The sequence below is a fragment of the Octopus bimaculoides genome, chromosome 23 (genome assembly GCF_046866305.1).
Source record: "Octopus bimaculoides isolate indiv1 chromosome 23, ASM4686630v1, whole genome shotgun sequence".
NCBI classification, from domain to species: domain Eukaryota; kingdom Metazoa; phylum Mollusca; class Cephalopoda; order Octopoda; family Octopodidae; genus Octopus; species Octopus bimaculoides.
Window position 1 is genome coordinate 5939073 of NC_142950.1, and position 12500 is coordinate 5951572.

At 36.7% G+C, this 12500-nt stretch overlaps 1 protein-coding gene across 2 annotated transcripts in view; it reads left to right on the forward strand.

Annotated features, from left to right (window-relative positions):
* LOC106871344 (WD repeat-containing protein 13) overlaps positions 1 to 12307 on the forward strand; it is a 199166-nt gene extending 186859 nt beyond the window's left edge. For both annotated transcript variants that reach the window (XM_089340183.1, XM_089340184.1), the window contains 7 exons: positions 1979 to 2119; positions 2598 to 2764; positions 4918 to 4977; positions 6288 to 6430; positions 7712 to 7831; positions 9876 to 9994; positions 11474 to 12307. In XM_089340183.1, coding sequence (XP_089196309.1) covers positions 1979 to 2119; positions 2598 to 2764; positions 4918 to 4977; positions 6288 to 6430; positions 7712 to 7831; positions 9876 to 9994; positions 11474 to 11670 — 947 coding nt within the window. In that variant the 3' untranslated portion in view covers positions 11671 to 12307. The remainder of the gene's footprint in view (positions 1 to 1978; positions 2120 to 2597; positions 2765 to 4917; positions 4978 to 6287; positions 6431 to 7711; positions 7832 to 9875; positions 9995 to 11473) is intronic.
* The last annotated feature ends 193 nt before the right edge of the window (positions 12308 to 12500 follow it).

Below are 12500 nucleotides of genomic sequence, written 5' to 3' on the forward strand. Positions count from 1 at the left end.
CTCTCTCTCTCATATATATATATATATATATATATATATATGTGTGTATGTATGTATATGTGTGTGTGTGTGTGTGTGTATGTATATATGTGTGTGTGTGTGTATGTATATATGTGTGTGTGTGTGTGTATGTATATATGTGTGTGTGTGTATGTATATATGTGTGTGTGTGTGTATGTATATATGTGTGTGTGTGTGTATGTATATATGTGTGTGTGTATGTAAATATGTGTGTGTGTGTGTGTGTGTGTGTGTGTAACAACAAAGTTGTTTTCATTCTTTAATGACATATGGATGATTGTTTAGGAAATATTTTTGATAAGAACTTCATCATTTTTTCTCTTCTCTTTCTTTCACAAAACAATTTCCTTATGAAAACAATAAAGGTCCCTTCAGTTTGTTTGTTTTATCAGTTGTGAGACTTTGCCCATGCTAGGGCACTGACTTGAAGAATTTTTAATCAAATAATCTTTTTAAAGGCTGGTACTTATTCTATCAGTCTCCTTTGCTGAAGTGCTAAGTTACAGGGACGTAAACACACCAACACCGGTTTGTCAAGTGGTGATGAGGAACAAACACACACATACATATGATGGGCTTCATTCAGTTTCCATCTACCATATCCACTCACAAGGTTTTGGTCTGCTTGAGGTTAGAGAAGACACTTGCTCAAGGTGCCATGCCTGTTTTTTAGTTTTAATTTTTTTTATTCTTTAGTCTTGGTTCCCAATGTTTGACCCTATTTACTACTGCAACTGTTACAAAAATTGTTACCCAGGCATGGTTGTGTGGTTAAGAAGCTCTCTTTGCAAGCACATGGCTTCAGGTTCAGTCCTACAACACAGCATCTAGGACAAATGTCTCTTACTATATAGCCCCAGACCAACAAATGCTTTGTGGAGTTGTAAGTGAATTTGGTTGACAGAAACTCTATAGTAGATGTGTGTGTGTGTGTGTAGGTTTTGAACAACTGACCCTGAATGGGAAAATCTGCAAACAGATCTCTGACTTGTTTTGGAGAATTTGTTGCAATTGCTTCCTCCAGAGTCATTTCCCATTGAATTGATGGAGAATTTGCTGCTATTTCTAGCATTTCAAGTGATGTGGCTAACATACAAGCTACCTCACGGAAGACAGAAGCTGTATGGGTCGGGGCAGGAGTGTGCAGCTGCATGAGTTAAGGAGTGGTGGTAAGTTGTATGTTTAGTACTGTCTTCTGACCGAGCTCCATTTGTTGCTCATGTTGAGGTTATGTGAGAAGGAAGAAGCTTTGACTCATTGGTTACTGAGTGGAGAAACAGTCATGTGTTAAGATATCAAACTACAGGCATACATTTTTACTGGGTCATCCCATAAATAATGCAGGTTTTTTTTTATACTTCTATCATTTAAAAAAATTAAGATGAAGTTCTTTTTTAATCTAAAATATACTCCCCTTCATTTTCTACAATGCTCTTCCATTCTGTCTGGTAGACTTGCAAGGCTCCTCTTCCAAAATTCACTTATCCGTGTCGAAAAATACTCCTCCAGAACTGTTCTGATCTTGTCTAAAGAATTCATATTTTATCTGTCCAAATGATTTCAAAGACTGCAGAATAAATGATAATCAGATGGGGCAATATCCAGTGAATATGGTGGGTGGGGCACTGTTTCCCATTGAAACTGTTCCAGTCTTTGGAATGGTCATCCTCGCTGCATGTGGCTGAGCATTATCCTGATGGAAGAACGCCTTTCGTCTTGAAACCAAAGGTGGTTGTTTTTCTTCTCTTGCTGACTTAAGCTGCTCACAGTAGATCTCCTTTGATATCATTTGGTTTGGGTTTAAAAGTTGAACTTTTAAACCTTTCATATCCCACCGAACAGATAACAGCACCTTGAATAAGGTGCCATGCAGAGGGACTGAACTGAAAACCCTGTGGTTGAAAAGCAAAGTCTGTAAGCACACAGCCCTAACTCAATGTCTGTCTGTCTTTTGCAGTTACCAGTGTCAAATTTGCCAATGATGATAAATCGAGGGTAGCATGTTCATCCACAGACGGTACTCTATCCATCTGCCAACTCATACCACCTCCAGCAACAGTCATTTGCATGTTACGGGGTCACGGCAGTGGGATAACAGGTAAGTTTTCATTTTATATTCATTATCATTTGATCCTTCTCATACTAACCTTGTTTGATTCTATCATAGAAAATTTGTGTTTAAACGTATTCTAAATTAATACCTTCCATGAAAATGTTGTGTTAATTTATGTTCCAATCACCAGCTTAATAATGAAAAAGTAATTTTAATAAATTCTTCTGTATTTTCAAAACTTATTGAAAGAAATATGGAAGCAAATGGGTTAAAATGATCTCAATTTAATCCTTCCATCAAAATTTCATGTTAATTTATGGTCCAAATACCTATTTCATAATGACAAAGTTATTTCACTAAATTCTTCATTATTTTCAAAACTAATTGAAAGAAAGGTGGTGTCTTTCAAGAGAAATAATGGTAACATAAAGAGCTGAAGAATTTGGATTTGTTTTTGTAGAAGTAAAGGAATTTTCTTTCCTGTTTCCATCATATTTTTTTTTTGTTTTATTTTCCCTAACAGATTTTTCTTGGTCCTCATCAAATGACATCATCCTCTCCGTTTCCTTGGATGGTACTGCTCGTTTGTGGGATGTGGCAGCGGGCAGCTGCATCCGTGTCATTGAAGACGGCAGTGGGGCTGAGCTGCTCTGTTGCCATTTCCAGCCGTTAAACAATAACATGTTTGTTGTATCCTTTGCAAATAATAACAAAACGTAACACACCAGAAAATACAACAGCTACAAGCAAGAAGATCTTATCCTCTATCTTCTATACATACATGCATATACAAGTTAATGAGCACAATTGCTACATGGTCAGTCATCTTGCCAGAAATAACAGCCAAATCGCTTTCAGACCCTATTGTCATTTCTTTGTGTGTCTGTGTGTATTCTTTTAGTTGTTTCAGTCATCTTGACTGCGTCTGTGCTGGAGCACCGCTTTTGGTTGGACAAATCGATCCCAGGACTTATTCTATCGATTTCTTTTGCGGAACCACTAAGTTACGGGGACATAAACACACCAGCATCGTTTGTCAAGCGATGGTAGGGGGGACAAACATAGACACACAAACATATACACACACACACAAACATATATATACACACACAACAGGCTTCTTTCAGTTTCCATCTACCAAAGTCACACACAAATCTTTGGTCGGCCTGAGGCTATAGTAGAAGACACTTGCCCAAAGTGCCATGCAGTGGGACTGAACCCAGAACCACGTGGTTGGTAAGCAAGCTACTTACTAAACAACCACTCTTGCACCTATATATATATATATATATATATATATATATGCTTTTGGTGCGAATGGTTTTTATATGGCACCATGTTTTGCAATCCTGTAAATAATAATAATAATGGTATTTTTATAGAAGCTTAAAGATTATGGCGATCACCGTGCAATGACTAAGGAAAATAGTCTAATAAGGGGGCATATAAGCCCTCGACATAAAAGAGAAGGCTTTCCTATCCGCATGGGATGTGGGTTTGGGTCCCATGCACATAGGAAAGCCTTTTTTTTTTCTTTTGAGGACTTCTATGCCCCCTTATTAGACCTTGCACGGTGATTGCCATAAGCTTATATGAAAATACCATATATATATATATATATATATATATATATATATATATATGCACACACACACAAAATTATGAGCTGAGGGAGACTTCTATGTGGTCATTCAGTCTGCTAGAAGTATCAGGAAAAATCTCCCTCAACTCACATCTAATGGTGTTTGTATAGTGGTTGTAGTTTAAGCCCAAGTCTACCATGATCAAATAAACCAGTGATCAAAGGCGTTCCAACTGTGACCATCCATCTCAACCATTTCTATGTCAGACACTATATTGTCTAGCATGCCCTCCCTTTTATAGAATGGTAGGGTGTAAGTTGAGGATATTTTTGTTGCTATTTTTAACGGGTCAGATAACCACATAGTATCCGTCACTTCTTGACTCTGTACACTTACAGATTCTGTGTTAGTGATAAACACTGAAAACTTAGCTTGGCAGGGTGTGACAGTTGCCGCCTTATGTTAATGAGGTCAACTTACTGACCAAGGGAGATAATTTACACTTGACTATGTCTTTGCCACTTCTCAATGAAACAGATCAGGTTCTTATTTTTGTTGCTTGAAGAAGGCATCGATATGAAGATGCAGTGGAAGTGTACAGATATGAGCTTAATAGTTTGGATGATTATTTGAAAGTCTAGTGATTCAACCTTTTTTATCTGGTCGTATGACTTGCTGGAAATAGTGACCAAAACTCCCTTAACCCCTCAGCATTTAGATTACTCTCTCAAGTGTAATTGCATATTTATTTCCATTGTTTTGAATTAATCAAACATTATTTCATGGTTACGAAATTTTGATGATGTGATTGTATATTTTTAGAACGACATTGTCGGGTAGGTGTAAGAGGTCAGATCTGGCTGGTTTGAACACCAAACAGGTAGAATATTTGGGCTAAATATGGCTTTAGTAGACAACATATGGCATGCAGTGGGACTGCACCTGAAACCATGTGATTGGGAAGCAAACTTCTCAGCCATACCCACACCTGGGTGTACTGAATTATATAATCCTAGAGATTCTATGTCTGAAGAAAAAGCCAGGATGGCCATGGTTTGAATGCCTTTGATTATGAATCTGCTGGATCAGAACTAGTCTACAGTTAAATCACAACAACAACACCTCTATCTCTATCCCCTGTTTCTGACCACAACCTCGCATGCCCTCTTTTTCTCCTCGCCTTTCACAGACACACATATTCCTTTGGTTTTATATGTCACTTGTTTTTTTTGTTTTTTTTTTTTCCTTAATACAAAACAGACGGGGAGCAATCGCGGCCACGTACAAGTTATGAATGTTTCCACTGGTCAGTGCTGTAAGGTTAGTTTCATTAATCCAGACATTACGTTGTTAATTTTGTCTCTCATATATTGTTCAGAAAACATGTCCTAATTGTTTGTTAATGTATGTGACTGGGGACTGCGTGTGAGCTTCCATTCTCATGGATACTCCAAACATGAATTTTACATTTCAACAGCATCTGCACAATCCAAAACGCTTGCTCTCTCTCTCAATCAGGCATTTGTTATATTGGATGTGGTCAGCATTCATGAGGGACATGGTGAGTTTGTTGGTTGGAACAGGCTCAACCTACCTTGGGTGAATGCTGCTGCATATATAAAATAATCATCCCTTACAACTGTTCCAATTAATATTCGGCAAATATTAAATTTATATATCTTCAGAGGGAAAAAAATATACCCTTGGATGTTTTATGTGTCTATGGATTCATTATATATATATATATATATATACACACACACACACACACACACACACACACACACACACACACATATATACGTACACCCTTTATCTACTTTGTACCTTCAATCACATTGTTTACATAGATGTATTCGTATACGAAACATTGTAACTTTCAGTATTGGCCCTAAATTTTATAGAAAATTTGTAATTAAAAGTCATTGCATCGCACTAATTAACACAGAAATAGGACACAGTATTGACTTATAAACCTATAATATACTTTGTAGTATTATTAGGGTTGCACTAAATGTATATCAGTTGCCAAGAATGTGCTTCACACACACACACACACACAAATGTTTGTTTCTATGTCAACTTTTTTATAAAAACAATTATTAAACTGAAGGAGGATTACTCAATACTTTGTTGTGGAATACATGTTTATTAAACTTTTACTAGAAGGAGGGTGACAGTGACTTCTAAGTTTTGGTCTGCTAGCCTTTGTTGGACATTCCAATAAAACCCAGCAGGTTGAAGCTTTGAAGTCACTGTCAACAGACCAGATATTTACTCTGCAGCAGGCTTTGAGAAATCATGGGAATATTGCCAAGAGGTGTACATGCTGTGGGAGGTTTCAGTTTACTGGACTCTCTTGGTTGCCGTGAAGTCCCTATGGGGATACCCAGACACTTGTGTTTGGGTAAATGGCATTAAGCTGAAACCTTTCAATGTAGACTTCAGCAGGGATATCACAATGAGTTGGGGTAGGGATTAGTTGGCTGATATTTACTTCTTAACCACATAGCTATGATAATTTCTAGAAAAATCCTTGGTAAAGAGATATTAATTTTGTGTAGCTTATTTTAAGTTTAGGGTGGATATCTGGTAAAGCTAAATTTTGTGAATTTCTTGTTTTAATTCAGGGTGGATCAGGGAAAGCTGCTGGAAGAATCCTAACTCTAGCATTCGATTCCAATGGACGTATTTTATGGACTGGAGATGACAAAGGTTTCATTTTCTCGTTCCTGTTTGATATTGCAACTGGAAAATTAGCAAAAGGACGAAGGTTTGCTTTTCATACTCTTTTTTGCTTTATTCTTAGTGCACATTTATTGATTTGATGCAAGTTCACCCACAACAGCAAACACAACCCAGAAAACATCATCACACTTTACCATTCTTTTAAACGCAAAAAGAATATGATCAGAGCCTTAGATATGAACTGCTCCTCGCTCTACTACGACACAACCTTCCATGACAATTGTATGTAAATTTTAGTTCTAATTCTTCATTATTTAAGATGTAGTATAAGGGTTGGGACAATGCTGGGATTTCCCAGATGTGTTAAGTTTACGGACTACTTCCAGAAAAAAAGGGCCCTTTTTGAGAGAATGCCATAAAGCCACTTGCCAACCCATTACAACCTCTGACCCACAGACATACTTTTTTTTATCAATACTGACTAGGATCATGCCATGTCCATAGAGACACTCCTAACTCCCTGGTCTCTTCCCTTTTCTCATCAGCTATGTTGTATCCAACTGCCTAGACCCTGCACTAACTATTCTACCCAGTTCTTTATACCCACAATGTTCTCTGTAACTGCCATGTTGCACATATTTCTTTCCTGCAGTTGTCAGCTTCCAACACTTTCAGCAGAATACGAATGACATCAGTCTCAATAGTTTCAGAGGGATTCTGAAGGTGACGGGCACTGCCCTTTCCTTGAAACCCAGCAAGTGAAAAAAAAAAAAAAAAGAGTATTGGAAAAAATAACTCTTTTGTTCTACTCATAATTTTGAGTGTAAATACAGCATTAGCATTTGAGTGAAGCTGGTTGGGGGGGAAACCTTTCTCCTTTGTGGTTAATAGACTGAATCCCTCATGGCCTGACATCATCAATTGGACCTTGGATGCCTTTAATGTAGTCTGCTCTGATACCTGTATTTAAAACTAACTCTCTCGTTTGAGGAACACCTGTCTTGAAAGGCCAGGAGAAAAGGTCATGGCTGCTTTGGTTAAATCAAGAAAAAGTTACAAAATAAAATGAAGTTGTAAGTAGACAGACAGATGTAAACAGTTGTAGATAGACAGGCATTCACACAGTTTCCATAATTTGAGGCATTGGTTTTTTTGATAAAAAAAAATAATCCTTGAAAATTACCTTAGGTCTATAAGTGCAAGACACTTGCCCAAGGTGCTGCACTGTGGGACTGAACCCAAAACCATGTGGTTTGAAAGCAAGCTTCTTAATGACACAGCCATGCAGGCACCTTTAAATTTATGGTAATAATAATAATAATAATAATAATAATAATAATAAAAACGATGATGAATTTTGTTTCAGAATAACTGTGTGTGAAAACAGAACAGTTACCAGCATTTCAGCAAGAAGTTGGATCAATAGGGAAGCCAGAGACCCATCGTTATTGGTTAATTGTGCTGTTAATTATTTGTTTTTATTCAGGTAAGGAAGAAGAGACTTTTGATTTTAAATTAAGTTTTTCCATTGTTAACAATTTCTACTTATTCAGACAATTTGTTAGTTTGAGGCTAAAGTAGAAAACACTTGTCCAAGATGCCACTCAGTGTGGGGCCGAACATAAAACGCTGTCATTGCAAAGAGGGCTTCTGAAACATGTGGGATTTAAGTAATGGTTCTTTACATTCTAAGATCAAATCCCATCAAGGTCGACTTTGCCTTTCATCCTTTCGGGAGCAGATGAAAATAAAAGTATCATTTAAATATTGGAATCAATGTAATTGATTAACTCGTTCCTCCCTTAATTGTGGTCCCTGTTCCATAATGTAATCAATTAACTGCTGTTCTTTTACCTAGAAGCATACAGTAATCCTTCGACTATTGCAAGGGTTACGTTCTAAAACCTCCCACAGAAATAATTAAAATCTAAATACCTATTGGTTGCAGAAACCTGGATATACTGAGGAGTCTACGATATAAATTTAAATATATTAGCCAGAAAAATTCGCGATGTACTGATTGCGCGATATATGGCGAGGGCTTACTCTGTAACCAGTGTTGCGAAGTAGAGGGAGGTAACTCTGCTCGAAGATTCATGTTAAAATATCCCAGAGTTGCCAGGTGGGGAAGCATCAGTCAGCAGATGGCAGTGGATGTAACATCTTGCCTTAAACATTGGAGTGTTGACAGAAAGAAAAATACAGAGAGTTCTATAAAATTACTATTGATGTTATCTTTAAGGATGAAGCGTTTCTGTTTCATTCACTTGCAAGCTTTTCAGTTAGATTTCTGATTTGAGGATGCTGTCCAGCCATCTTACCTCCCCCAGCAATCTCAGAAGCTCTGTAGAGAGTCGTGAATATTGCCTTCTCTGCCGACTAAAAGGTACAGAAAAACAAAACACAATCTTATTTCATAGGCATGGCTATGTGGTTGAAAAGCTTACATTGCAACCAAATGGTTTCAGGTTCAGTTCAACTCTGTAGCACTTTGGACAGATGTCTTTTACTAAAACCCTGGGCCAGCCAATGCCTTGTGTGTGAATTTGGTAGACAGGAAATGTGTCAAGTCCATCAGGAAACGGTGTTTCCTAGGGCTAAATAACAGTAGCATTCTTCCCTTTTATTAAGCTGACAACATGCTGTCACTTTATTGTGCTGAGATTTAGAAATCTATTATTATTTCTACTTTTAAAAATGTTGATATCCTTTACTTGCTACCTCAAGAGGTTTTAACACTTCTTAAGGATGTTTAACTATTCCTGTTGAAATACAATGCCTTTGTTTGAGTTAATCTTGTTTAGTAAAGATCATTTTGTCATTATTAAACTGTGGAAGTTAACAAGCTGGCAGAATTGTTAGCATTTTGTCTAGCTGAACGTTTTGACTTCAAATTCTGCTGAGGTTAACTTTGCTTTTCATCCTTTTGTGGGGTCATTGAAATACATACCAGGCTAGTTACGCCCTGGGATCAATGTAATCAACTAGATCTCCTCCCACAAAAATTTCATGCCTTGTGCCTTTAGCAGAAAGAATTATTAATGAAAGTTCGATGGAAGAAGGTTAAGCATGAAGTCTGTAAGAGGACCAAGGAAAATCTGAATCAGGTAAGTGTGAAAACCTTTTGAAGCCAACCTACCTGGTTCAGCATCACCGTCACCATCATTTAATGCCTGTTCTCCTTGCTGGCATGGGTTGGACGATTTGACCAGAGTTGGGGAGCTGCACCAGACGCCAGTCTGATTTGGTAGGGTTTCTACATCTGGGTGCCCTTCCTAACGCCAACCACTTTACAGAGTGTGCTGGGTGCTTTTACTGGTTCTATGGTTAAAAAAAAAAAAAACTTCCTGTTTTAAATTGATCTCAGAACTTCTCATTAAAATTTCATGTTAATTTTTGTTCCAAACATCAGCTTTATAATGATGGTTATTCTTCATTGTATTCTTCATTGTCTTCTGAATTAATTAAAAGCAAACAGCATATTTCTACAGAAGGAGAGCTAACAGGTATGTTCCTTTGTGTATTTCCAGCATTATATCAGAAGATGGTGGTTTGCAACTGAAAAGAAAGTTTCCGATCAAACACAGAACGGCTCATGTTAAAAGTACATTTTGTCCTCTGATGTCATTCAGACAAGGTGCATGTGTCAGTAAGTACAAACAACTGATTAAGTTTATGGGGCTTTTTTGTTTATCACAATATCAATGGACTTGAGAAAACCACTTCTAGTTTTATGATATTAAACCCTGCTGATTAGTCTCCCCATGCCCAAGGATATTCTATCAATGACCATCCCATTTTTTTTTCTTTTTCTTAGTGGTTAGGGTGTTGGACTCACAATCGTAAGATTCTGGTTTCGATTCCTGGACAGGGCAATGCAGTGTGTTCTTGAACAAAACACTTCATTTCACTCTGCTCCAGTCCACTGAGCTGACAAAACTGAGTTTAGCCTGGAAAAGGATGGGCTCCACCAGGCTTTCTCACCTTAGATATGCTGCATGGCTGAAACACCCCAACGATTCTCAAGGGGTTAAGGGATTCGACAATTGTCAATCTAGGAATACATTATACTAAAAGCAAAAAAAAAAAAACCTCCCTCACCTTAGAAGTTGACATTTTAATAGCTGACAAATGATGTGTTCCTCGACTGGGTGAAATGGTGCTAAGCACTTTGAATAACATGCCAGCCTGCTGCAATAATAGCCCCTATAATGTAGCAATGTTGCTTATTAATGACTTAACAAGTGATGTTGCTATAAAGTAGGAATATTACTCTATGTATAAACAGATATGCAACATTATTTCTATGAAGTAGTGTCTCTATACGTGAAAGCATGTGACCTAGTGGTTAGAGGTGTTCCTTATGATTGCAAGATCATGGTTTCAATTCCAGGCCCAAGTGGTGCATTGTGTTCTTAAGCAAAACACTTCAATTTTCATTGCTCTAGTGCATTCAAGTCCTTAGGAAGTTAACCCTGTTACAGAACAGTCTCTTGTTCAGCCAGAGAAGGGGAATATTTTAATCTCAGTTACTTAGACTGGATTAAGCTTCAGCCTTTCAAGCCCTGGGGGCTCATGACAGACCAATCTCTCTTAGAGAGTGGTGTCTCTACAGAGTAGGAGCTTCATGGCAGCTTAGAAAATGCCCCTCTATCAATGGCAGATAGTCTTAATAAAGATGTGTCTGTCTTGTAATCAATGGAGATGTTTCCAGGAACTAACACCTCCCACATGCATAAAAAAATACATGAAAAATAGCCATCCAGGATTCCAGCCCCTCCTTAACCTTTCAGCTTACTCTGTTAAATGTAATGCTTATTTATTCACATGGTTTTGAATTAATCTTGCATTCAAGATTTTAAGAATGTGATGGTTTGTTTTTGGTAGCTGTGAAAGGCTGGATCTGGCCACTTTGAACATAAGATAGGTAGAATATTTGAACCAGATATGGACAGTTTAAATTCTAAAAGGGTTAAAGATTTCTTGTTTAAATTTCAGAATAAAATTAAATTTAAAAGGTTAAATTCAAACAAAGAATGTGACCTATGAAAAGTCAAAATGTTTTTAGAAATATTTTGAAATTCTAATATACCTCTCTTTTTCTCTGTCCTTTTTTTTTTTTTTTCAGTTTCTGGAAGTGAAGATATGTGTGTCTACTTTTTTGACATTGCAAAAGAGAACAAATCTTGTGTAAATAAACTTCTTGGACATTCTGCTCCGGTACTTGATGTTTGCTTTAACTATGATGAAAGTCTGCTGGCTTCCTGCGATGCTAATGGTATGGTTATTATTTGGAAGCGAGAAGGGAAACAGGGAACTTTGTAAAAACATAAATTCATACATTTGATGCTTCAACTTCACTTTCATCCTTTAAAACGTTAAAAAAAAAAGTAAATGTATGAAGGATGAACCAGAAAAGCCATAAATTGATATGGTTAACAAAAAAAAAGTCTAAGTATCACATAATAGTGTATAGTGCTCAGGTGCACTACAACATGTATGTGTACTTACACATAGTGTGTGTGTGTGTGTGTGAGTATATATATGTATACACACATTTATTATTCTTAAATAAGAATATTATTGACAGTGACAAGCCATCATCGACTGTGATGGTTTAGCTGACTGATATTTCAAAGTCACTGTCAAAAGCGTTCTTATATAAAAATAATAAATTTCTACTCAAGTGTATAGAGTACCGCATCAGATTAATGTAAAATTGTTTTTATTATAACTAAACATAAAAACAAACATTAATTAAACACACATTGAAAAACACATTCCCACATGTATACAAATATAAACACATACATTCAAGTATATTTAAAAGAAAATTAATATTTATAAATATTGAGAATAAGTCACTCACCTTGACAATATTAAATCATTTTATATTTAAAAGACTTCATGGTAGTTCTCTTGTAAATAATGATTAATAATAAAAAGATATATTTAAATTGTAGCAATTCTTAACCTGAGTTTTTAATTAAATATGACTGAATTTGAAACCCCAAACCTTTCATTTCTAAACTTAATGTTTATCATTATCATTTGATGTCTGCTTTCAGTGCTGGCATGGGTAGGACAGTTGCATCATTTCTATGGTTGGATAACCTTACATCAACCACCTTACAGAGTGTACTGGAGGCTTTTTA